This window comes from Zalophus californianus, chromosome 14, assembly GCF_009762305.2.
Source record: "Zalophus californianus isolate mZalCal1 chromosome 14, mZalCal1.pri.v2, whole genome shotgun sequence".
NCBI lineage: Eukaryota > Metazoa > Chordata > Mammalia > Carnivora > Otariidae > Zalophus > Zalophus californianus.
Genome location: NC_045608.1, coordinates 80,876,260 through 80,901,286, shown reverse-complemented (window position 1 = coordinate 80,901,286; position 25,027 = coordinate 80,876,260). Strand labels below are relative to the sequence as shown.

General features: G+C 38.9%; 1 protein-coding gene across 1 annotated transcript in view; it reads left to right on the top strand.

Annotated features, from left to right (window-relative positions):
• Nucleotides 1–1,349: 1,349 nt before the first annotated feature.
• The window catches only part of VPS4B (vacuolar protein sorting 4 homolog B), a 32,531-nt gene continuing 8,853 nt past the window's right edge, over nucleotides 1,350–25,027 (top strand). Inside the window, 11 exon segments of the mRNA XM_027576527.2 lie at nucleotides 1,350–1,554; nucleotides 10,002–10,222; nucleotides 12,911–13,022; nucleotides 14,398–14,487; nucleotides 14,490–14,553; nucleotides 17,468–17,535; nucleotides 20,775–20,894; nucleotides 23,610–23,766; nucleotides 24,148–24,296; nucleotides 24,803–24,832; nucleotides 24,835–24,883. Of these exon segments, the coding sequence (XP_027432328.2) occupies nucleotides 10,109–10,222; nucleotides 12,911–13,022; nucleotides 14,398–14,487; nucleotides 14,490–14,553; nucleotides 17,468–17,535; nucleotides 20,775–20,894; nucleotides 23,610–23,766; nucleotides 24,148–24,296; nucleotides 24,803–24,832; nucleotides 24,835–24,883 (953 nt within the window). The 5' untranslated portion in view covers nucleotides 1,350–1,554; nucleotides 10,002–10,108.

The window sequence follows — 25,027 nt, the reverse complement described above, 5'->3', positions numbered from 1 at the left end:
GAGGCTTAGCTTTCCTCGTATGGGATACTTAAGATTGACTTCACAGAATAAGGAAATAAGATATGTGGAAGTACTTTATAAATCTTCACACATGTAACATTTTTAGATTTACATTTTTAAACATGTAAAAGGTAACAAGTTTCTATCCCACTAGAATGTAAGCTCCCAAAGAGCAGGATTAAAAAAAAAAACAAAAAACCTTTCATTTTAAAATAATAGATACAAGAGTTGCAAAGATATAGAGAATTCCCACATACTCTTTACCCGATTTTCCCTGCTGTTAACATCTTATCTTGTCTATTTATCAAAGCTAAGAAATTTGTATCAGTATAATACTATTAGAACTGAGTAGTTGACAATACCTAGTAAGAAGGGGGCGGGAGGTATGTTAACCATTTAGGAGACACCAGATGATTGGAAAGAATTAGGGGCTGAGTGCAAAATAAAATGAAAGGAACGATTAAATATCTATTTCACTTTCCTTTAGGAAGTTTAACCATGAAAGTTAGAAGAAGGAGAGGATTTTGGCAGCAAAATCTGAGGAAAGGTCTTATTTTAGTTCTGCGACTAATCCCTGACACGTGATCTCACATAAAACACTTAACCTCTCAAGTCATTAACCTTCTTTACAAACGGTATTAAAAGATATCTGGTCTACCAGTTTCACAAGACTTGTGTTCAGGAGCCTGCTTCTCAGCAAAAACGTGAGCTCCTCGAGGGCAGCTGCTATACATACCTTTGATTAACATGCTCAGGGCCTCACAGAGCCATGACAATCGTTCGAAAAGTGCTTGCTGAATGGAGTGTAAAGTGCTGAGTAATGAGCCCCGAAGCCTACTGAGATCTTACTGTTCACCTAACACTATGCTATGGCACGTCACTAGCATTCTTCACAATCCTGAGGTAGGCACTATAATTACCTCCCATCTGGCACAGGCACGGGCCCAAGTCCCCAACTGATGGGTCTTGGAAATGGGATGACTTTTTTCACTCAAAAGCCATCGAGCTACAGAGCACGCTCCATGGCGTGGAGTGGAAGGGGTCAGAACCAATAATTCACCTCAAGTATAAGACATTTGGAAAAAGAAGGGAACAGATCTCGACCCCGGGTGTCCTCTCTGCCCCTAGGCCGGAGCCGCAGTGCGCTTGTGCTCAACTTCACCGCCACAAACCCAGGGAGAGCTTCAGAGATGTCGCTACAGGCCTCGCGAGATCCCAGGGCAAAAGCGAGACCCGGCGGCTGGAGCCTGGGTAGCGCGCGTGCTGATGACAAAAGCGGAAGTGCTGGGGCCAGAGGCGGGGCGAGAGCCCGGAGGGGGCTTAGGTTTGCGGAAGTTTTGTGAGAAGGGTCGGGCGGCTCTTGGAGCGCCGTTCGTTTTTGGAAGTTCCAGAGAGGAACCTGCTGCTCGGGTCCGAGAGCCACCGGCCTGCACACGTTTGGGGGCAACACCGGGCGCGATTCGACGTTGCCGCTGTTGGCTTCCTCTGCCCTCGTTCCTCCCCAGAGAATCGCCTCGGATCTCCGCCATGACATCCACCTCCTCCAACCTCCAGGTATCACTGTTCTCCCGCCCCCTGGAGAGCCGGAGCCTAGGGGCGGCGCGGGTTTGGGAGTGGGGGCCGAGGAGGAGGGAGGAAGCGGCCGCGTCCCTAGTGCGGGGCGGAGGAGGGCGGCGCTCGTGCCCAACCTGCAGGCGGGAGGGTCGGGCTCTTTCCTCCAGCTTCCGGGGTCTCCAGAGCCCACCGGCTATGTGGAAATCTTCACTTTGTTTGAGGTGGTTTTTTTTTTCCTCTTTTGAACCGAACTGGGCATGGCTTTGAACGAGAGGCCCAGACGCTCCAATCACTGTAAGAGAAAAGAACATAAGGTTGCAAAGCACTGCCCTGAGCCAGTTGAAGATAAGGTGGTCTTAGTTCTCCGTCTCTCAAGCTGGTATAGCAAAGCCCTTCTCTTTTAGCTGTCAGGTGTATAGAACTATGAGGACAGTCTTAGAATTTGAGGGATCCGTGAATTCATTGAGCTGTGCATTCATGTGCTCCCAAAATGTATACAAAATCAGGGAGTAGTTTTAAGCTCCTTTGTGCTCCACCTTCCCATCCCTACCGCAGCGAGTACAGTGTTTTGTACATAAATCAGACTTCTAAACTTTTAGACATAATTGTTGGATCTCTATGGAATTCATTTGAGAAGACAAATCTCTGAAATGGTGCTTCCCATCCCTAGAATGGATCTGAGGTTTCAGAGGGGTTTAGGATGTGTCTTAACCTCCAGGACTCCCAGTCCACTAGGTCAGTTTTGGGGAAAGATCGGCATAAAATATCTGTGTTGAGTCCTTGTCTTGGTCTTGCAGTAGTTGATGAGACATTTATTGAGTGCCTGGGGCAAGCTCAAGGATAATGGAAGACCTGCGCAAACCAGGGTAATTGATCCTGAAGAAAGACCGCTGAAAGTAGATCCATTTAAATAGAGCTCAAAAATTCACCAAAAAAAAAAAAGTTGGGGGAGGGAGGAGCTTTCCTGGGACTTTTACCTTGAAAATGGACCCAAAAGATTGTATCAAAGTGAACGTTTTATATATCTCAAAACATCATTGCAACTGTGACTTAGAATCAAGAATAGGTCATATGTCGATTTTTGTATCTTTCCCAACAGGCTTGCATTTAGTAAGATATAATAAAGATATAATAATCTCCACTTAACATTGTTTGTTTGTTTGTTTGTTTATTTTTTGTAGTCCCATTCAGAAAGGGTCTTTTTGGTAAATGTTCTTGGAAAAAGTATTGTCCCTTTGAATATCAAAGGCAATTTCTTTTGAAGTGCTGTCTTCATCCTTGTTGGTCAGTTAACTCGTTTTATCCCACTAACTTTTCATTTGTCAAGACCTTGCATGTAATCTGGACATTCCGCAACATAATTTTCATCCACTCACTGATACCTTTTTTCTTTTGTAATAACTGCACTTTCATTCTGTACTCCGTTTGCATCATATTTGAATTGGGGCAGGTGTTCCTCAATGAATCAGATTGACACATATTAAGAGCATGTTGCTGGTGTTAAACAGGGAGAGATGTTGAGTTATAATTTTATTGTGGTTGGGTCATAGGTGCCCTTTCTCATTCAACCTTTTTAACCTTCTAACCTAGGAAATTTGGATGAAGAATATTCAAATAACAAATAATTTTCCCACCGAACAAGGCAAGACTCCCCGTAACCAGATGCTTATAATCTAATGGAGGAATGCAGATAATTAAAAATCAAAATTATAAGATAATACAATAGTGCTATAATAGAAGTAGAGGTGAGTGCGGGAGGGCAGAAAGGAAGGACTTATCTAACTCTTCAAGGGTAAATGAAAAATGTTTCACAGAGATGATGTGAGCTTAGATAATGTGAAAGGTACTGACACTAATTGTCCACCTGGTATTTGGTGTGATCTTATTTAATCTTCAAAACAACTCTTCAATATTACTCCAGTTTCTCAGTGTAAGAAACCAAAGTATATTAAAGTTGTGATTTTAATTAGTTTTGAAGTTAGTTTTGAATCCAGGTTTATTTGCTTGTAAGTTTGTGCTTTCTTTCACTATGAAATTAGGCCTTTTTGGACAAGAAAATGGGATGCGTTTCAGGTAAAGACAAAGAATATATACCTCAGTCTAGAAGTGTAATAAACCTTGGAGAGGGTTGGGAGAAATTGCAAGTAATGCAGTATGCATAGAACTCAAGTTTACTCCTTATCCTAAGTATGCCATTCATTTTGCTAAGTCTTAGGGAATCATAAAAGCAATATATCACCCTTGATTTCCCAGGGCTTGTATTCTGATGCGAGAAGACATGTAAAGTGGCCGAATGGGGATACTGTGTGATCTTTGGAAGTGTGCACCAGCGGCAGTGGAAATTTCGAGGGAGCATAGGCTAGGCCCCCTGGGGTGGGGGTGGGGGGGCTTTGCAGCAGGAAGACCATGACTATGCTGATGCTTAGAGAAGCTGGAGTCTGACTGGAAGATAGTCAGGTAGTATATTCCAGGTAGAGAGTGCACCGTAAACGAAGGCCTGAGGTCTGAGTTGTCTGGGTTGTCCCTAGTTTGGTAGGACTGGGACTGAGTGTGTAAGGTGGGAGGACCGGCCTAGTTAGGCCATGGAGAGGTGTGTGCCACACAGAGATGATTGCTCTGTAGATGGAGAATCAGAAAGGAATCTGCCCGGGTGTTTATTGTAGAAGGAGACTATCATTTGTGTGCAGGGGACAACCTGATTGGTAGCAGGCCTGGAAATAGGGAGACCAGTTGGGAAGTCAGGGTTCTGTGTGATGGGAGATGGTGAGGGCCAAAGTAGTGTAGTACCTGTTAAAGAAGAAGAGAGGATTGATCAGAGACAGATTGAAGAGGAAGAACGGTCAGGCCTGGCTCTGCACTTAGAAGGAGAGCGCAGGAGGAGTCTGGCTTTTCTCCCAGATCCCTGGGTTGCATGGGGAGGAACTGGTTCTGGGATTACAAGAAGAGGGGCATATTTGGGGGCAGGCGTTCTGGAACATTTGAGCTTGAAATGCGTTGTGGGGAAAACCAAGTGGAAATGTTCAATGAGTGGTTGGATACATATGCACAGAACTAGAGAGAGGGGGCCAGGCTGGAAACGAGGGTTTGAGAGTTAATAGTGTACAGATGGTAGCAGAGGTTGTGGGCATCCTGGAGAGTTCATAGAATGAGGAAAAACAAGGAACAGGTAGAAACTCTGGAATAGTGGCGTTTAAGGAGAGAGAAAAGGGAGTCTGAAAAAGAATCATTAATATAATCCAGAGTAAAACCAGGAGAGAATGGTGCCATGAGGCTAACGGAGGAGGAGGCCATGTCCAGTTGTCTGTTAGGAGGATTAAATGCTGTGGAGGAGAGGTAAGTGTGAGACCTGGTAGTCAGCAGGAAGCATTGCTGTGGAAGAATCAAGGAACCGTGATAAACTTGGAGTTCTTTTTGGGATTTTGCTATGGAGCTGAAAAGATGAGTAAGGTAGTTACTAGAGAGGAACCTAGGAACTGGGGAGAGCCGGTGTGTTTTAGTTTGTGTTTTGTAGATATGAGTTTGAAGTAGGACTTTACATACATGTTTATGCGGAGGAAGGCCCCAACAAAAAAGGGGGGGAGGAGGAAGGTTAGGTTGGGGAGAGCAGTAGAGTGGCATATAATTGATAGGGTGAATGTCAGAGAAGGAAGGTGGGGATGGTCTCCAGAGCATAGGGAAAAGACATAGCATTGACAGGAAAATATCCAGTGGGGAAAAATGGTTAGAGATTATAGAGGTAAAATAACCAAAAGGAAGATTTTGAGAAAGCAATTGGGGATTTTTTTCATTTGTTCAACAATTTTATTAAGTACTCAGTGTGTGCCAGGCACTGTTCCAGGCTCTGGGGATAGGGCAGTGCTGCAGTTGAAGTCCCTGTGCTCATGGAGCTCACGTTTATATATAAGGAGATAGGCAATGCGTGAGTGTCTACAGATAAATGTAACGATAAGCACAATGATGGGCTGGGGGTGAGAGAACTGAAGGCAGCGACGGAGGGAGTACAGCCTCTGAAATCGATTAGGCAGGGCCTCTCTGAGGACTTGGCATTTGCTCTATGGCTGAAAAGGAGACTGTCATGCACCTATGCGGGGGGGGGGGAAGAGCATTCTAGGCAGAGGGACCAACAGTGCACAGGCTGCCTGCGTGAAGGTGGACTAACGGGTTTGAGATGCAACCCAGAAGGAGCCAGGGCAGGGTCACTGAAGGCCTTGTAGACCATGACCATGACCCAGCAGTGGAAATCCATCAAAGGGGCCGGCCCTTCACTGGTTGCCATAAGGACTTCAGGGTGTTGAGTGCGGAAGCAGGCTGACCGCTTAGGAGGCACAGTGGTAGTTTTGACACATGTATTAGTGGATTGAGCTAGGATAGTAGCGATGGAAGTGGTCAGGACTAAGAATAGTTGGCACTCCAGAACCATGCAAGACATAGTTAATTTCATTTCAGATGAAAAATGCTGACAGAAACAAGGGTGAAGTGGGATATTCAGCAAGGGAAAAACAGATGCATATTCTCAAATCATGATGTTTGATTAAAGGTTTAACATGCGCTGTCTAGTACAGTAGCTACAAGTAGCTGTTGAAATTTGAATTTTACTTAAGATTTAAAAGTCCTCAGTCACGCTAGCCACAGGTGCTCAGAAGCCGATTATAGATAGTGGCTTGCATTTTAGACAGTGCAAATACAGTCATGACCATCAGAGAACGGCTGGTTTAAAGTCATTAGTACCGTACTTGGCGCTAGATGATTAGATACTGACTGTAAGAGTTTTCCTTTAACCATCATTATGGTGCCAAAAAGAGGACTAACTGCCAGTGAGGGGAGTGTGTAGCTGGAGAGGTGAGTGGCACAGCAATTCAAAATAGTAGAAGAAAACTGTAGCTAGAATAAGAAAGAACTTATTTCCTTTGCATGGCGTAGCCACGAGTCTTCTGCATCCATTTTTAAATGACCAGGTGCACCAAACCACCAGTTGGCCATGTGTATGAGTGCTGTGACTCCACCCTTTATATCCTGCCTAGCTTACCAAACTTTTGAAAATTTAGCTTCAAGTTCAGGCTATTTGAGCTGTGAAATACGTACTACTACATCTTATCAATGCTAAAACACCATTTCTTTTTTTTTCCCCTCCTGCTACAACAGATGGAAGACCTATTCCTCCCATTTGCAGTTTTCATCCTATCTGCAGTCCATACCAACTGCTTCAAAATATACTATTCTCATGTGATTGGTTTGGGATTGTTTGAATGATTTTTTTTGTCTTATCTTAATTATATGCTTATTTTTACTATAGCATCACCATGATCCTTTTTTCTGCTGGCTCTTATTCTTGGTGGATACAGTTTTACTACCTGGATGAATCAGGTGGAATGTTTTAATAAACTATGCTTGCTGTTATATATATGTGTATATTTTTAAATATTAAAAATAGTTTTTTAATGAAAGTTTTATTTTGTGATAACCACAGGTTCACATGCAGTTGTGAGAAATAATGGAGAGAGATCCTGTTTACCCTTTGCCCATAGTGGTAGCATCTTGTAAAACTACAGTACAGTATTGTAACCCGGATGTTCACATTGATACATTCCACCAGTCTTACTCAGATTTTCCAGTTTTACGTGTACTCATGTATATATATATATATATATATATATATATATTTTAAAGATTTTATTTATTTGAGAGAACGTGTGTGCACAAGCAGGGGGAATGGCAAACAGAGGGAGAGGGAGAAGCAGACTCCCCGCTGAGCAGGGAGCCCGACCTGATGCGGGGCTCTATCCCAGGACCCTGAGCTGAAGGCGGCCACTTAACTGACTTAACCACCCAGGCGCCCCTCTACTCATGTATAATTTGTGTGTGTGTTCAGAGTTCTGTCACATGGGTAAGTGTCTTCCATCCCAGTCATGATACAGAATAGTTCTATCCAGGGACGCCTGGGTGGCTCAGTTGGTTAAGCAACTGCCTTAGGCTCAAGTCATGATCCTGGAGTCCCAGGATCGAGTTCTGCATCGGGCTCTCTGCTCAGTGGGGAGACTGCTTCTCCCTCTGACTCTCTCCCCTTTCATGCTCGCTCTCTCTCTCAAATAAATAAATAAAATATTAAAAAAAAGAAGAAGAAGAAGAGTTCTATCCACAGGGATCCCTCCTCTGGCCCTTTTAGAACCATAATCACCTCTCTTTCTCTTCCCCTGCCCCACATCCTTGTTTCCTGACAGTACTAATATGCCCTCCATCTCTGGTTTTGTCATTTTGAGAAGGTTATAAAAATAGAATCATACAATATGCAACCTTTTGGAATTGGTTCTTTTCACTTAGCATAATTCTCTCAAGATTCATTCATGTCCTATGGATCACGGTAGTTCCTTTTCATTACTGAGTAGTACTCCATGCTATGGGTGTATCACAGTTTGTTTAACCACTGTAAGGTTAAAGGACATCCGGAATATTCATGTATAAATTTTTGTGTGAACACAAGTCTTCATTTCTCTGGGATAAATACCCAGGAGTGCAGTTGCTGGTTAATTACGGTAGCTGCATGTTTACATTTGTCAAAAAACAAACCAGTTCCCAGAGTGGCTCTACCATTTTCATCCTACCAGCAATGTATAAGTGATCAGTTCTCTGTATTCTTACTAGCATTGGGTATTATTGTCATTATTTTTTTATTTTAGCCATGCTGATAGATGTTTTAAGATATCTCATGGTGGTTTTAATTTGCCTTTCTCTAGTGGCTAATGATTTTAAATATCTTTTTGTGTGCTAATTTGCCATCAGTATTACCTCTTTGGTGAAATGTCTGTTCTTGTCTTCAGCTGACTTTCTACTTGAATTCTTTTTAAACTGTTCAGTTTGGGGAGTTCTTCCTATATTCTAAATACTAGTCCTTTCCTAAATATGTAGTTTGCAAATATTTCTCCCAATCTGTAGCTTGTCTTTTCATCCTTTTAACAGGATTTTTTACAGACCAAAAGTTTTTTAATTTGATGAGGTCCAACTTACATTTTTCTTTTCTTTCTTTCTTTTTTTTGAAGTATAATTGACATGTAACACATTTGCTTCAGGTGTATAATATGATTCATTATTTGTATATATTGTGAGTTATCAGTACAATAAGTCTGTGTAATATCTCTCACCTTTCATTGTTAGAAAAATGGTTTTCTTGTGATGAGAACTTTTAAGACTTACTCCCTTGGGAACTTTCAAGCATGCAATGCAGTATTATTAACTGTAGTCACCATACTGTATATTACATTCTTATGACTTACTTATTTTGTAATAAGAATTTTGTATCTTTGGACTCCCTTCGCCTGTTTCACCTTTCCCCACTTCTTGTAACTACCAGTCTGTTCTCTGTATCTATGAGGTTGGGGTTTTTTGTTTGTGGATTTTTTGTTGTTTAGATTTCACACATAAGTGAGATCATACAGTATTTGTCTTTCTCTGACTTACTTCATTTAGCAAAATGCCCTCAATCTATTCGTGTTGTCACAAATGCCAAGATTTCCTCTTTCTTATGGCTGAATAATATTCCATTGTATATGTATACCACATTCTCTTTATCCATTCATCTGTTTGTGTACAAGTAGGTTGTTTCCATATCTTGGCTATTTTAAATAATGCTGCAGTAAACATTGGGGTGCATATATTTTTTTGAGTTCAGGTTTTCATTTTCTCTGGGTAAATACTCAGGAGTGAAATTGCGGAATCATATGGTAGTTCTATTTGTAGTTTTTTGAGGAACCTCCATAGTGTTTTCCATAGTGACCGCACCAGTTATAATCCCATCAACAGTGCACAAGGGTTCCCTTTTCTCCACATCCTCACCAAACTTGTTACTTCTTGTTTTATTGATAACAGCCCTTCTTACAGGTGTGAGGTGATAGCTCATTATAGTTTTGATTTGCATTTCCCTGATGATTAGTCATGTTGAATGCTGTTTCAGATACCTTTTAGGCATCTGTTATATCTTTGGAAAAACATCTGTTCAGATCCTTTACCCATTTTTTAATTGGATTGCTTGGTTCTTTTGCTGTTGAGTTGTATGAGTTCTTTATATATTTTGGATATTAACCCCCTAGCAGATACACGATTTGCGAATATTTTCTCCTGTTCAGTAGGTCACCTTTTCATTTTGTTGATGGTTTCCTTTGCTGTGCAGAAGCTTTTTGGTTTGATGTGGTCCCACCTGTTTATTTTTGCTTTTATTGCCTTTGCTTTTGGTTATCAAATCCAAAAAATCATCACCAAGACCAGAGTCCAAACTTACTTGCCTATATTTTCTTTAAGGAGTTTTATGGTTTCAGGTCTTATGTTCAAATCTTTAATCCATTTTGAGTTAATTTTCATGGATGGTGTAATACAGTAGGACAGTTTCATTGTTTTGCATGTTGCTGTCCAGTTTTCCCAACACCATTTCATTTTTAAAATTTACTTATTCACTTTAGAAAGAGAGAGCACGAGCAGGAGGGGCAGAGGGAGAGAGAGAATCCCAAGCAGACTCTCCGCTGAGCGTGGGGCACAACGCAGGGCCCAATCCCATGACCCTGAGATCATGAGCCGAGCCAAAAGCAAGAGTCGGATGCCCGACCGACTGCACCACCCTGTCACCTCACCACTTATTGAAGAGACTGTCCTTTTCTCTTTGGATATCCTTGGCTCCTGTGTGGTAAATTAATTGACCATATATGTGTGTGGGTTTATTTCTGGGCTTTCTGTTCTGTTCCATTGATCTATGTGTCTGTTTTTATGCCAATACCATATTCTCATTTTATATATTGTGCTTTTTGGTATGTAGTTCCAGAACCCTTTGCCTAGCCCTGGATGCTAAAAATTCTCTGTGTTTTTCCTAAAGATTTTATAGTTTCACATTTTATATTTAAGTCTATAATCCATTGTGAGTTAATTTTTTTTCAAATTAAATAGGCTAGAAGTCCAGGTACAGCATATCTCAGGTAGGTTCTAGCTTGGAGTTTTACCAGGCTGACATTAAGGTGTCTGCAGCGCTGCATTTTTGTTTGTTTTTGAAGGCTCTAGGGGTGGATGTATCTGCTTCTAAACACATTCAGGTTGTTGGCAGATTTCAGTTTCATGTGGTTGTCAGACTGAGGTTCTTTTTCTTGGTTGTCGGCTAAGGGTGATTCCCCCCCTGTAGAAGCCACCTGCATACTCTGACTTGTTGCCACTTTCTTCTTCCATCCAGTGTGGTTGGTTGAATTTTCATCCTGCTTCTGTTCTTTCTGACCTTTCCTTCTGCCTCTTATCTCCTACTTTGAACCAGAGAAAATTCTCTGCTTTTAAGAGCATATGTGATTTTTAGAAAGTTTTTATTTAAATTCCAGTTAGTTAATTAGTTTTGGGTGAACAATATAGTGAGGTAATTTTTGTACAGAGTGGTTTAGGTCAAGATTCTCTGTCTCTGGGCACCTGTTGGGTGGCTCAGTTAGGTGAGGGTCTGACTTTTTTTTTTTTTTTAACATATAAAGTATATAGTGTATTATTTGTTTCAGGGGTACAGGTCTGTGATTCATCAGTCTTACACAATTCACAGCACTCACCATAGCACATACCCTCCCCAGTGTCACCCAGCCACCCCATCCCTCCCACTCCCCTCCCCTCCAGCAACCCTCAGTTTGTTTCCCGAGATTAAGAGTCTCTTATGGTTTGTCTCCTTCTCTGGTTTCGTCTTGTTTCATTTTTCCCTCCCTTCCCCTATGATCCTTTGTCTTGTTTCTCAAATTCCTGATATCACTGAGATGATATGATACTTGTCTTTCTTTGATTAATTTATTTCACTTAGCATAATACCCTCTAGTTCCATCCACATTGTGGCAAGATTTCATTTTTTGATGGCTGCATAATACTCCATTGTATATATATATACCACATCTTCTTTATCCATTCATCTGTTGATGGACAGCTAGGCTCTTTCCATAGTTTGGCTACTGTGGACATTGCTGCTATAAACATTGGGGTGCACGTACCCCTTCGGATCACTACATTTGTATCTTTGGGGTAAATACCCAGTAGTGCAATTGCTGGGTCTTGGGTAGCTCTATTTTCAACTGTTTGAGGAACCTCCATACTGTTTTCCAGAGGGGTTGCACCAGCTTGCATTCCCACCAACAGTGTAGGAGGGTTCCCCTTTCTCCGGATCCCCACCAACATCTGTCGTTTCCTGACTTGTTAATTTTAGCCACTCTGACTGGTGTGAGGTGGTATCTCATTGAGGTTTTGATTTCTATTTCCCTGATGCCGAGGATGTGAAGCACTTTTTCATGGGTCTTTTGGTCATTTGGATGTCTTCTTTGCAGAAATACCTGTTCATGTCTTCTGCCCAGGGTCTGACTCTTGATCTCAGCTCAGGTCTTGATCTCAGGGTTGTGAGTTCAAGCCCCATGTTGGGCTCCATGCTGGGCATGGAGCCTGCTTTAAAAAACAAACAAAAAAACAAGATGCTCAGTCTCTGTGTTTCGGGTTTTTTTTCTTACAGATGTCTAATTGCTCTAGCACTGGTTCTTCCACCATTAACTTGGTTTTGCATATTTGTATGGATCTATTTCAGGAGTTTTTGTTTTTGTTTTTGTTTTAATACTACACAAAAGCCCATGTTCATTATAGGCATCTTTAAAAGATGTGAAAAAGCAGAAAAAGAAAAAGTTGAGTCTTATCAAAGACAGCCTCTCTTAAATTTTCTTTCCGTCCTTTTCCTGGGGTATTTTTGTTCGTCCTTGCTGTTTCAGATAGGAATAGGGTTATTTGAATGGTCCTCTAATAATTTATTGTGTAACATCTTTTTGCTGCTTAAAATTCAAGCTTTCCGGTTTTATTTTGTTTTGTTTTAAAGACCCCTCTGGTTACTATCTTGGTTCAGTTAACCTTGTAGATAATTACTGGATTAAAAGATTTGGGTATTTTCAAATTCTTGATATTTCATTGCCCCATTGCTTCTGAGGGGGTTTTATACCATTTATATTTTACTATTGTTATGTACTTTATCTATAACAGCAGTGGATTTTTGAGAATTTCCCTGAATGATTTTAACATGAATTTTCATAATATTCAGATATTCCTTACTAGCTCTTAGCTTGACTTCCGTTGAATGAAAGTTGTATGAGAATCTTAGTGATTAGTACTGGATAAAGTAGAAATCAGATAGCATTTACCCGTATAACAAATGTAGTTTACATTTTATAAATCATTACAATTTATAATAACATGCAATTGAGATTTAGAGAAAACAGATGGGTTTGTTTTAAGGTTGCTTTTATTAAAAAAAAAACTTTCAGTATGAACATTTACTTCAGAGTAATGCTTATGTGATTTTGATGGTATGATTTTGCCTCCCTTCAAACAGAAAGCAATAGATCTTGCTGGCAAAGCAGCCCAGGAAGACAAAGCTGGGAACTATGAGGAAGCTCTTCAACTCTACCAACACGCTGTTCAGTATTTTCTTCATATAGTTAAATGTAAGGTCATAGTTTGCTTTTTATTTTAAAACATTAAAGGAAAAGATTATTCTATTTCATTTATAAAAATTGAAGTACAATGCCAGAAAATTCTAAACCATCCTTTGCAAAAAACTCCCCCTAGCTTGTTAGTAATTTTTGAGTATTCAGCAAACAAACGTGCACAGTTACCATAGTTAATTATTACTTTGTATGCCTAAGCATATTAAAATACCACATAGTCAGTGGAAATAGTTTTTTATTGGTAATGTACTCAGATTATGTATGAACCTCACATTTTCTAAGCATCTCTGAAAATACTCTTTTTAAGTACATTAAAAAAAATAGGTTGGGAAACATTTTATTTGTATATTTTCAAAATATGTATTGCATGTTTCCCATGTGCCAGGTATTGTTGTAGACACTGGGATACAGCAGTGAGGGGGAAAATGGGTAAAAAACACTGTCTTTCTTGATCTTAAACCTAATGCTGAGCATTTGAAAACTGTCTTTCTTAAAGTTATTTTTATTTTTTTTTAAGATTTTATTTATTTATTTGACAGAGAGACACAGCAAAAGAGGGGAACACAAGCAGGAGGAGCAGGAGGAGGGAGAAGCAGGCTTCCCACGGAGCAGGGAGCCCGATGCGGGGCTCGATCCTAGGGCCTTGAGATCATGACCTGAACCAAAGGCAGACGCTTAATGACTGAGCCACCCAGGCGCCCCTCTTAAAGTTATTTTTAAATAACAGTTTTAGTATTTGAATAACTCAGGATTTTCTTTTGAGCTCCATTTCATTTTGAGGTTTTTCTGTCAAATAAAAGTGAAACTAGAATGAATCATAACATAAGATATGTGGGGCTAGTCCCATGCACTGCACGTCCTGCTGAAGTCTGCTTTTGAAATTGCTTTCACAGAGACCTTTATGTAGTAAAATTACAATATTAGTAGTACATATAATATATGGGATTCTGTCATTTTTTTTTGCTATGAAATAAAGTTTATGTAGACATTAATGGAAATGGTTAATATTACTTCTGTTTGTCTTGTAATTGGTTTTGTATGAGACAAGCAGCTTTCAACTATCTGCACAAAATGTTATGGGAAGAATATAAAACCCAAAGAATATTAAACAGTTTCTTATTATTTAACATTAACTTAAAATATTCTAGTGTCTTGCTCAGATCTTTTTTCTGACTCAGACCCACTCTTGGCCTCCAACCATGCTGGAGGCAGCAGAGAAGAGTTGATGATCATTGGTTATGATGAGCTAGGGATGCTCTTCCTCCCTCCCCCAAAATAGATTATCCTTGTCTCAGAATTGTGTCTAGGTTTAAACCTGTCTGTTTAAACCCAGAATACTAATGGAAAAATCTCTCTCATTTCCCTTTAATAGATGAAGCGCAGGGTGATAAAGCCAAGCAAAGTATCAGGGCAAAGTGTACAGAATATCTTGATAGAGCAGAAAAACTAAAGGAGTACCTGAAAAGAAAGAGAAAAATCCACAGAAGCCAGTGAAAGAGGGACAGCCAAGTCCAGCTGACGAGAAGGGGTATGTATTTTAGAGTGTTAGATTTTATTATATCTAATTAAAAGATAAAATGACACTTAATTTGTGAAATCAGTTTCTTTTGTTTAAACAAGGTGTTGGCAATCCATGACTCATAGGCCAAATCTGACCTGCTGCCTGTTTTTGTAAATAGTTTTATTGGAACATAGCCTCTGATGTCTAAAAAATGAAACTCTGGGATGGAGTTATCTGCCCTGGTTGAGTTTGAGGCAGGAGGTTCTGGTTCATGTTAGAGGATGTGATACTCATAGTTCATGGGATGCAGTGGCACAAGGTACTTAGATAACCTCCTGTGGTCACTAGGATGGAGTGTCTTTTGAAGGCAGTACTTCAGGGCCTCTGTGGCTATTACCAAAGGCCATTTTGAAGGACATAGGAATGTAAGAACTAGAGTCCACAATAGCCAAACTATGGAAAGAGCCAAGATGTCCATCGACAGATGAATGGATAAAGATGTGGTGTGTATATATACAATGGAATATTATGCAGCCATCAAAAGGAATGAAATCTTGCCATTTGCAATGATGTGGGATGGAACTGGAGGGTGTTATGCTGAGCGAAGTAAGTCAATCAGAGAAAGACATGTATCATATGATCTCACTGATATGAGGAATTCTTAATCTCAGGAAACAAACTGAGGGTTGCTGGAGTGGTGGGGGGTGGGAGGGATGGGGTGGCTGGGGGATGGACATTGGGGAGGGTATGTGCTATGGTGAGCGCTGTGAATTGTGTAAGACTGTTGAATCACAGACCTGTACCTCTGAAACAAATAATACATTATGTGTTTAAAAAAAGAAGAAGAAGAAGATAGCAGGAAGGGAAAAATGAAGGGGGGATATCGGAGGGGGAGACGAACCATGAGAGACGATGGACTCTGAGAAACAAACTGAGGGTTCTAGAGGGGAGGTGGGTGGGGGGATGGGTTAGCCTGGTGATGGGTATTAAAGAGGGCACGTTCTGCATGGAGCACTGGGTGTTACGCACAAACAATGAATCATGGAACACTACACCAAAAACTAATGATGTAATATACAGTGATTAACATAACATAATGAAGTAAAAAATTAAAAAAAAAAAAAAAACAAAAAACTAGAGTTGACCACATGGGAGAGTTTGAAGGGAATTACAAGCACAAGATTTTATATTCTCTCTTCAAGACATGGTCAGGAAACCAGGGAGTTCTTGTGACACCTAAGAATATTTTTATCTTCTGCACCTACAGCATTGACATTACAAAAATCAGACCCCAGCTAATCCTACGGATTGTTGAATTTCAACATAGAGTCAACGTTAGGGTTTCTTATGTGAAGGTTGGGCCATTTAATGGAAGACTGGGTCTCCAAAATTAAAATGAAACTCTTCTGAAAAATTTCATTAACCTCAAGTGCCTGGAACCCTACTCTTCCTGAGACTCCCTTGCCAGCAGAAATGTCCTCTCCTCCCTGTGAGTTGAGGCTTCTCTGGTCTTGCTTGAAGACCCTGTGTTCTCCCCTCCTGAGATGGCTACCTAAGGGGGGGAGGGGTAGGGTGGGTGGGTGCCAATTCTGTATTGAATAGCAGGGCCACCTTGGCTAATTTTTAACAAAAAGGGGCTTATTATAGAGTATTGACGTTACAGATTTGAGGTGAGGGCCGGGAATCAAGCTTGGATTCCATATCGTTAGGAGAAATGCCCACCTCCACCAGGGTGGTTCTGGTAGGGATCCCACTGCTGCCAACACCCCTGTCAAGGCCTTCTGATGCCAGGAAGGGGCCAGTAGGACGTCTGCCACAGGTCCCTCAGCACGCCAGGGCTTTCACTCGAAGGGATGGTCTCCTCTCATGCAGCTGCCACCTCAGTTCCTGCCTCCACCTTCTTGGAGGAACTTAGGTCTCATGTGGGGCCCGAGCTGCAGGGAAGCCGGAAAGGGCAACTTTTTGTAAGTACAGTCTTTATTGTAGAAGAAAGCCTGGTAGAACAAGGTTGGAGTGAATGTCAAGTGGATCACTTGGCAGTCTCTGCCCAACCCATAAGCCCACTATCCTATGATGAACAAGCCAATCCCATTTTGGGGGAAAATCTGTCAAGCTTTTAAGTCTCCCTTTATATGTTCTATGTAAAAATGATGCAATGCCATATTTTTTACTTTATCACTTTTTCATTCACGTTGTATTATAAACATCTCAGTAAACTGTTTCTACATCATTTTTAAAGATTGCAGCGTAGTCTATCATATGCAACGTAGTCTCTCCCATAATTGAACATACTTTATTTCTAATTTTTCCCTTTTGGGAATAGTGTGAGCATGATTATCCTTGTAGTCAATATTTGAACTCCTTTTAAATTATTTTTTCACAATAAATTCTCAGATATGAAATATCTGGGTTGATTTATTGTCTTTTGGTCTCAGTTCGTTTTCATCAATAGCTTCATCTATTCTCTGGATCTCCCAGACTAAGGATTATAGACCTTTATACCTTAAATAATTAATATTCTCGGTTTTTCTTTCCTGGATATGGCTTCTCATTCTGATACATAGTTTGCCTGGTTTGGTGTTTCCATGTTGTTCACAGCTCTCCTGTAATTCATCTTAAGTCTTTTGTGGAATGAGGCGTGGGGGGCATGCATTTATGAATTTGTACATACATAGGTATGTCATGGGAATTTGGAGCTGGTTCCTGACTTCATTCTGGTCTTTTTGCCCCTTTCCTGTTCATGATTCCGTATTGATGGGTAATATGCCTGCTTACTATTTTATTTAATTTACTCTTAAAAGTAATAAAATAAGCATAACTTTTAATGTGAATGTCTTATTTTGCCACTTAAGTTACAGATTTCAGATTAATTTTTCCTTCATTTTTGCCTTATTTGATAGCAATGAGTGATCATTTGAATATATTAAATTCTTTTTATTAGGAATGACAGTGATGGGGAAGGAGAATCTGATGATCCTGAAAAAAAGAAACTACAGAATCAACTTCAAGGTTGCTTTAGATTTCATTTTTAATTTACTATCTTATTTTTTAAAAACCTCATAGTGAATTGTCTATTTGAATTATTTTTTCCCCCTCTATTCAAATGAGGTTCAAGAACTGGCTTTGGTTCCCAGTGGTCACATGCTGACTTTGTCAGTTTTCATAGGATTTGCTGTATAGGGTCTCTACTAAGTTGGTTTTTCCCATGTAGTAAAAACATTGTTTGGTTTTATATGTGCCTTAAAAAACCTGTCAGTCAACTTACCCTTTTTCATTTTGTCTTATTTGCCCCCTTTTAGAAAAGGTAGCATTTACACTACTAGCCACATTATAAAATCTGACAGTATTAAAATTTCCAAATTGTCAGAGGAACAGAATAAATTGGGACTCATACTTGGCTTTTATTGCTATTGCTGTAGCTGATTCATTGATGGTTTATTTCATGTTTCCAGACCTTTCTCATCTATGTTTTATAATATTTCATTTACATTTATCTCTTCAGTGTCGCCATTTACATTTATCTCTTCAGCTTTCTGTTTTTACCTTCCAGAACTCTAGAAGTCTTTCTTTCTCCTGTGCGTGTAGTATAGTGACATGATGAGAGGTATGGATTTTGGTTCCATTCAGATCTGGAGTCCCCTCCAGGGCCCGCTGCGGAAAAGCGGTCTGATCTTGGGCAGGTTCCGAACCTCTCAGAGTAGAGACCCCAGCTCTAAAATGGAAATTACTAATACCTTCGTTTCTGGGCAGTTAGAAGATTATGACAGTGTAAAAACTGCCAATGTTATATCTGACAAATTTTAGGGCCTCAGTAAACATTAGTAGCTATCTGTATCTAAAATTGCACCTGTTTAATTGCTGGCTTTTACTGAGATTGATTGTTTTTTGATATGTTAGCTGATGACTTTTTGAGTTGAATTTTATGTATTTTGCTCATTTGAATCTTGCCAAATAGAATGCATAACTGGGAAGGATTTCCATTATAGAGGCACAGCTGGGTTAGTGAATGGTGAATATATCTAGCTTGGCCAGTCCTTTAACCTTGCTGTACCAACTAGTCTCTTCATTTTTATTCTAGTTTTGGTTTTACCAGCCCCACTGGGGTATATAGGAGAATACTATAAGGTTAATATCTTGAAAGCACTACAGTTAGTGAGGTTAATTTATAAATGAGAACTTCAAAGGTGGATGACGTCCAAAAGGAAAAGCTGAGTTTCTGCTGCCACACCACCACCGCCTGGAACAGTGTGGGCACACACTTCGTAGTCCGTTTTGCTGGACAAACCCAGCGGTCTGTGCCAGGTGGCCTTAATTCGATTGTAAGGCAAAAGATGTTTTTTTCCTGTCCTTTTGGTTTTGTTTCCCTCTCTCCCCCAGAAAGTAAAAACTGGAGTGTATCTTTAGTCTTGGAAAAGATACAAGCCCGTTTTTTAATAGGGAATTTTTCTTTAAATCAGTAATGATAAGAACCAGAGATGTATAAAAATACAAATGCTGAAAATATTTAAATGAGGAAATTTATTTGGAATTTCAGGATGAAGTGGAGTATGGAAGGAGTCCTAGCCTTTCATATCTCAGAGTCCTTTTTTCTATCTTTTCATTTAATAGTTTGCTCATGGATTTCACTGTATGATACCGTTTTTTGAATTTTTCCTCTTTTTTTCTGAAAGAATATTTTAAATCTTTTACTTCTGTTTTAAGTTATGACTTTAAGTATAGTATTTGATTATTAAAATTAAAGAATTTATGATTTGAGTTTTTTGTTAGCTCTTTTGATGCTCAGTGACTTTTGAGGTTTAATAACGTGAGTGTAATCAAAGACTGGATAAATTTATATAATTGGAGACATATCATTTGGCTTTTATTCCCAATAATCCCTCTCCCCTTTTTAATTACTACTTTTATTAATATTACTTTTATGGTAAATAATCTTGTGTCACTAAACATTCCAAAGTGACCTTTAAACTTCAAAAAGTATTAGTTATATGTGAAGATAAGTTTTGGCATAATTAGAAAATCCATACTTAGAAAAAACTTCAGTTTACTAGATGCTGCTGATGCAGAAAGTAAATTTACTTTTCTTTTTTTAACTATCACTTTTTTTTAACCTATCAGATGATGTAAATATCTCCTCACATAGGGTTACTAAACTGAATGGAACATAGAAAAGAAGAAGTGAATTGGCTTTAATTTATACTTAATGTGAACTTTTAGAATGCAGGAAGTATTTTTGGTTTCATTTAATTTTAATCTGTAGCTAAGGATTTTCATAAGTAGGTTGTATAATATAACTACTCTTATAATAATAAATGATGTTTTGTAGCAAGAAGAAATACCCATATAAAACTAACTTCATTGGTAATCAGTGAATTGTGTAAGTGGTGATGTTTTGCTGTACTTAAAACAATTCCTTATCACCTTAGAACCAGCTTTTGGAAAAGCTTTTGATAAAGAGGATTCAAAAAACTTTTGCCAGTAAGCTATATTAGAAGAAACCTTTTATAGACTCACTGCAACAAGTGCTGGGGCTTCTGAATATATTGTATTGAAAAACTAAATCATTTAGATAACTTTTTAATGTGCAAAAATTGTAAGTAGGTCTATTTATAGGCTCCAAAGAAAATTTGGCAAATCTCAGGAAAGTATTGCAGATCTCCAGGAGCACATTGTCTCTCTCTCCATCATCCCCTCCCTCCCATTTTCTCTACTATTTATCTATCCGTCTGTCTGTCTGTGTGTCTAAGTTCTTAAGTATCTTTTCCTTTTGGTGCTTAAGGAGAGCATTAGATCACTGGGTATTTTTGTTAAGAAAAAAGTAGATCAGCCCCCATTGAACAGGTACTTTTAATACTTCAGAATCAGTTCATTCAAACATTGTAACCACTTGATGTAATGCTTGGTGCTTTATCAAACACTCTAATATTCATTATGTCATTTGATCCCTCCACTGACCCATCTTAAGTAGTTTGGGCAGACAGTATTCTTTTCATTTCATGGTGAGGAAGCGGAAATCGGAAAGTTAAGTGACCTACCCTAGGTTAGCCAGTCACCCAGCCCAGCTTTCTGACAGCCGCTGACTCCGCCCCAACAGCTACTTCCTAATCACACAGTTTCAAGAAGGTTTTAAATAGATAAAACTTTTTCAGACAGTTTTACAATGTATTTCTTGAATGTCATTATTTCATGGTGTCTTCTATGGGTGATGGAATAATCTTACTTAATTTAAAGATGACGTACTTCTCTTGTAGGTGCTATTGTTATAGAGCGACCAAATGTGAAATGGAGTGATGTTGCTGGTCTCGAAGGAGCTAAAGAGGCACTTAAAGAGGCTGTGATATTGCCTATTAAATTCCCTCATCTTTTTACAGGTGAGATGACTGTTACATAGGTTTTCTGATGATTGTTTTAAATTTAACATTGACGACTGAGGTAGAGCATTGTGAATTTTTGTCACCATATTATAAGTTAGCACCTTAATAAATTCTGTTATAAGGCAGTGATATACCTCTACACAAAAGTCTTTATTTCATACACGTATTTGTAGTATACACATATTGCCAAAAACCTAAATGTCAGCCAGTAGGGCAAAGGGTAAATCACCAGCATGCAGCAGAATACTGTGCACTCGTTCAGTTAGAGGGTGCGTCTACATTAAGAAATTTAGATCTATGTTATAATTGACATGAAAGAATGTCCACATATATATAAAGATCAAAACACAAGCTATAAACATGTGTAGTATGACTCTACATTTGTGAAAAAATGTGTGTGCTGAGAAGTAAATGTAGACAGACTGACAAAAATGCTAATGTTATACCTAGAAGATAAGATGATGGGTTTGAACTTTCATCCGAAGTTTTTACAGTGGCCACGTACGAGTTTGATCAGAGTTTTTCCCGTTTCTTACAAAGCGGAGCAAGAATTATTTAACATTTTCAGACGAAGTACCTGTCCTCTAGGGACAGCTCGTTCTCACCGTGAGGAGACTATTGCTAACACAACCATCTGGGTATAGTTGAAGTTCCAGCTCTAGCAGCAGCGATTTGTCTGTGTGAACCATTCCTTCCATTGTTTTTTGTAACTGATAGCCTGCCTCTGTGGTGTGTGGCTATACCCACAGCGTAACCGTGAAACAGGCTGTCCCTTTTAGAAACAAGCTGCTTTATGTAGAGAGCAAATCTGTGGTGTTGGCCTCAACCTGAACAGGTCCAGAAAGTGATGTCATATAGAGGAGTGATGAGCAAAGACCCTGTGAGCCACTCAGGGTCCGCCAAGCAAGGTATGACTTACAACCTAACTTCAGAAATATGAAATAACAGTGTAAAAGTTGATATCGTGATCCTGTAAAGGCACAAAAGTATGGGTGAGCTCATTTTCTATTACTTACACCAGTGTTTTCCAAACACAAGTCATGTATGTATCTTCCTTATGATTGTTTCCATATACGTGTACCATTATTTTAAATATGTAAATATTTTTAAATATTTTTCTTTAAATCACTCACTTTTAGAGCATATTTTTATTAAAGTACAGCATAAACATACAGAGACCAGCAGGAACCTAAAAGTGTTCAGCTTCACAAATTATCAGAAAGTCAGTGCATCTACGTAATCATCATCACAAAGATCAAGAAATGATACCAGAAACCCACAAGTCCCTCTGCCAGATCTTTCCTCTGCGAAGGTGATCACTCTCTTGACTCCCCCTAACACCATAGATGGTTTTGCCTGTATTTGAACTTATAAATCATCTTTCTTGTTTTTCTGTAGTAACTCCATTTTAAAAGATTGCTTTGTTTCTACTCTAAATAGAAAAATTTGTATTTTTCTAATACACATTTTAAGAATGATTTAAATAAAAAGTATTTGTATACTACCTGAAAAGCACTTCCTATGCCACCAGTCATATATACCGCACTTAAGGGAACACTGACTTACAACTGCAGACATTTAAAATAGGAAGATAGAACTCAAGTCAAAGTTGAGGGTTTCATAACAATAAATACAACAGTATTAGTTCTGCCATTAGTAATCTACATGTCATTCTTCTGTAGATACCATGTACCCATCCATAGTTTGAACCTAGAATTTTTTAAATGTATATTTGATATTTTTTTGCCAGATGTAACTCAATCTGTTTTATTTCAGGCAGTATTGTGATTTCTTATTAGGAAAATGGAAATACAAAGAGTTAATTTGTTCACTTGTTATATTTTGGCAAAACTAGGATTTCAGGGAGTCTCCTCATCATTACCCAACCACCTTGAATATGCTCTCTGTAATAGTAACCTGCTCTTCCTTGTGGATCAGGAATTGAATAGAACTTTGTGAGGGATCAGTCAGACTGTGTTAGTTTCATTCCTCCAAAATATTTAAAAGACTAATATTCTTAATATTAAAGAATCAAAATATTTTATAAGAAATATAAATATTTAAAAGAAAATGTTTCCAGCTGCCCTTGCCCTGTGGATCTAGTTTATCCTACTGTATTCTGATATTGAGTATTGCACACAGCAGACAATCAGGAAGTACCTTTTAACTGAACGATTCTGCCCTTACTAGACTATAAGCCCATGGAGGGCAGAGATCCTTTTGTATTCAAGGTTCTCGGTCTATACATTGTGGTTTTAGTACATAGTGGTTGAATGAATGAGTGAAGTAAATGAACTTCCTGTTAGAAGGATTGTATCTATGTAAACATATTTGACAAAGTGTTCTCCAGAAAAAGCAAATAAGAGGGGCGCCTGGGTGACTCATTTGGTTAAGTGTCTGCCTTCGGCTCAGGTCACGATCCCAGGGTCCTGGGATTGAGTCCCACATCAAGCTCCTTGCTTCTCCCTCTCCCACTCCCCCTGCTTGTGTTCTCTCGTTCTCTCTCTCTCTCTCCTCAAATAAATAAAGTCTTTTAAAAAAAAGAAAAAGCAAATGAGCTACTTCTGTTTTATTTATTTAAAAGTTTTTTTTTTTCTTCTGATAGCTGTAGAGTGAAAACCTCTTCACAGTATTCTTCAGTATGGATGATGTCTCTGGTAACAAATTAACCGTCTTGAGATTCTCATGTTATTTTTCTAATGCAAATTTTAGGCAAGAGAACGCCTTGGAGAGGAATTCTGTTATTTGGGCCGCCTGGAACAGGAAAGTCCTATTTAGCCAAAGCTGTAGCAACAGAAGCAAACAACTCCACGTTTTTCTCAATATCTTCCTCTGACCTTGTCTCAAAGTGGCTAGGTGAAAGTGAAAAGTAAGTAGTAAGTTGATTTTTTTTTTTTTTTTTAGTTTCTCTTTGCCTGGTAATTGTTACATCAGTCTATAAATTAATAGGCTTATATCATTCATAGGTGTTCAGAGAAGTGACATAAGTATTCATTTCTGTGTCAGATCAGTCCCTAGTTTGAAATTCATTTCATAGGGAAAAGATAGCATATGTACAGTTACATATACTATAGTTTAGTAAATCATAAACTGAATCATCCAATTGTAGGATTCTTATTTTCTGGACCCAAAACATGATTGGACTTTAGAGTTCTTATAATACTGTATATATTCTGTTTTAGTGTTTTTTATTAAGTCATGTGTCATTTACTATTTTTTTAAAAAACTGAAAGCTTTTACTTATTTTTAGGCTAGTTAAGAACTTATTCCAACTTGCTAGAGAGAATAAACCTTCCATTATCTTCATTGATGAAATTGATTCTCTGTGCGGCTCAAGGAGTGAAAATGAAAGCGAGGCTGCCCGTAGAATTAAGACGGAGTTCCTAGTTCAAATGCAAGGTAGGGGTACTGACTTCTAAAATAGTTTCTATTTATTTTATAACTGCTATTATCATAATAATGGAAAAAATTCAAGCCGAATTTCTCCATTTTAGCAGACTAAGTGTTCTCACTGTGCCATGTTTCATTCTGATTGTCCTACACATGCACACAAAGTCTGCACCCCGTTGTAATCATCTGTGGGATTCTGGCATAAACAATAAGGAGATGCGCATATTCACTTATAACCTACCAGCAACACTATCAGTGAAAGAATGTGTAGACTTCAAATGAAATCTTTTGAGAAGAATATGAATAGTATTTGTCCATAGTCTAGCAAATTTGATTCTTGGAAATATTTGCATCATATTTGAATAATGTGATATTTGATTAAAGACAGTTTTTTCAGAGAGAGACTCTCAAGATGAGGCACTTTAACATTAAAACACCACATTCTTAACATATAGATGAGGTTCAAAGAACACTAAAATGACAAATTACTTAAAATATTACGTATTTTGATGCAGGCGTTGGTATAGACAATGATGGAATTTTGGTTCTGGAGCTACAAATATACCCTGGGTTCTGGATTCTGCCATTAGAAGAAGGTATGATGATACAATGAAGATCTTATTTCTCACTGCAGATGTAATAAGTCAGTGACAGTTCCCTTTTTGTTCATTGAAGAGGCATTCTGACAACTTTTCAGAATTTTTTTGATGTACTCTAACCCTGTTGCCCCCTGCGTTGGG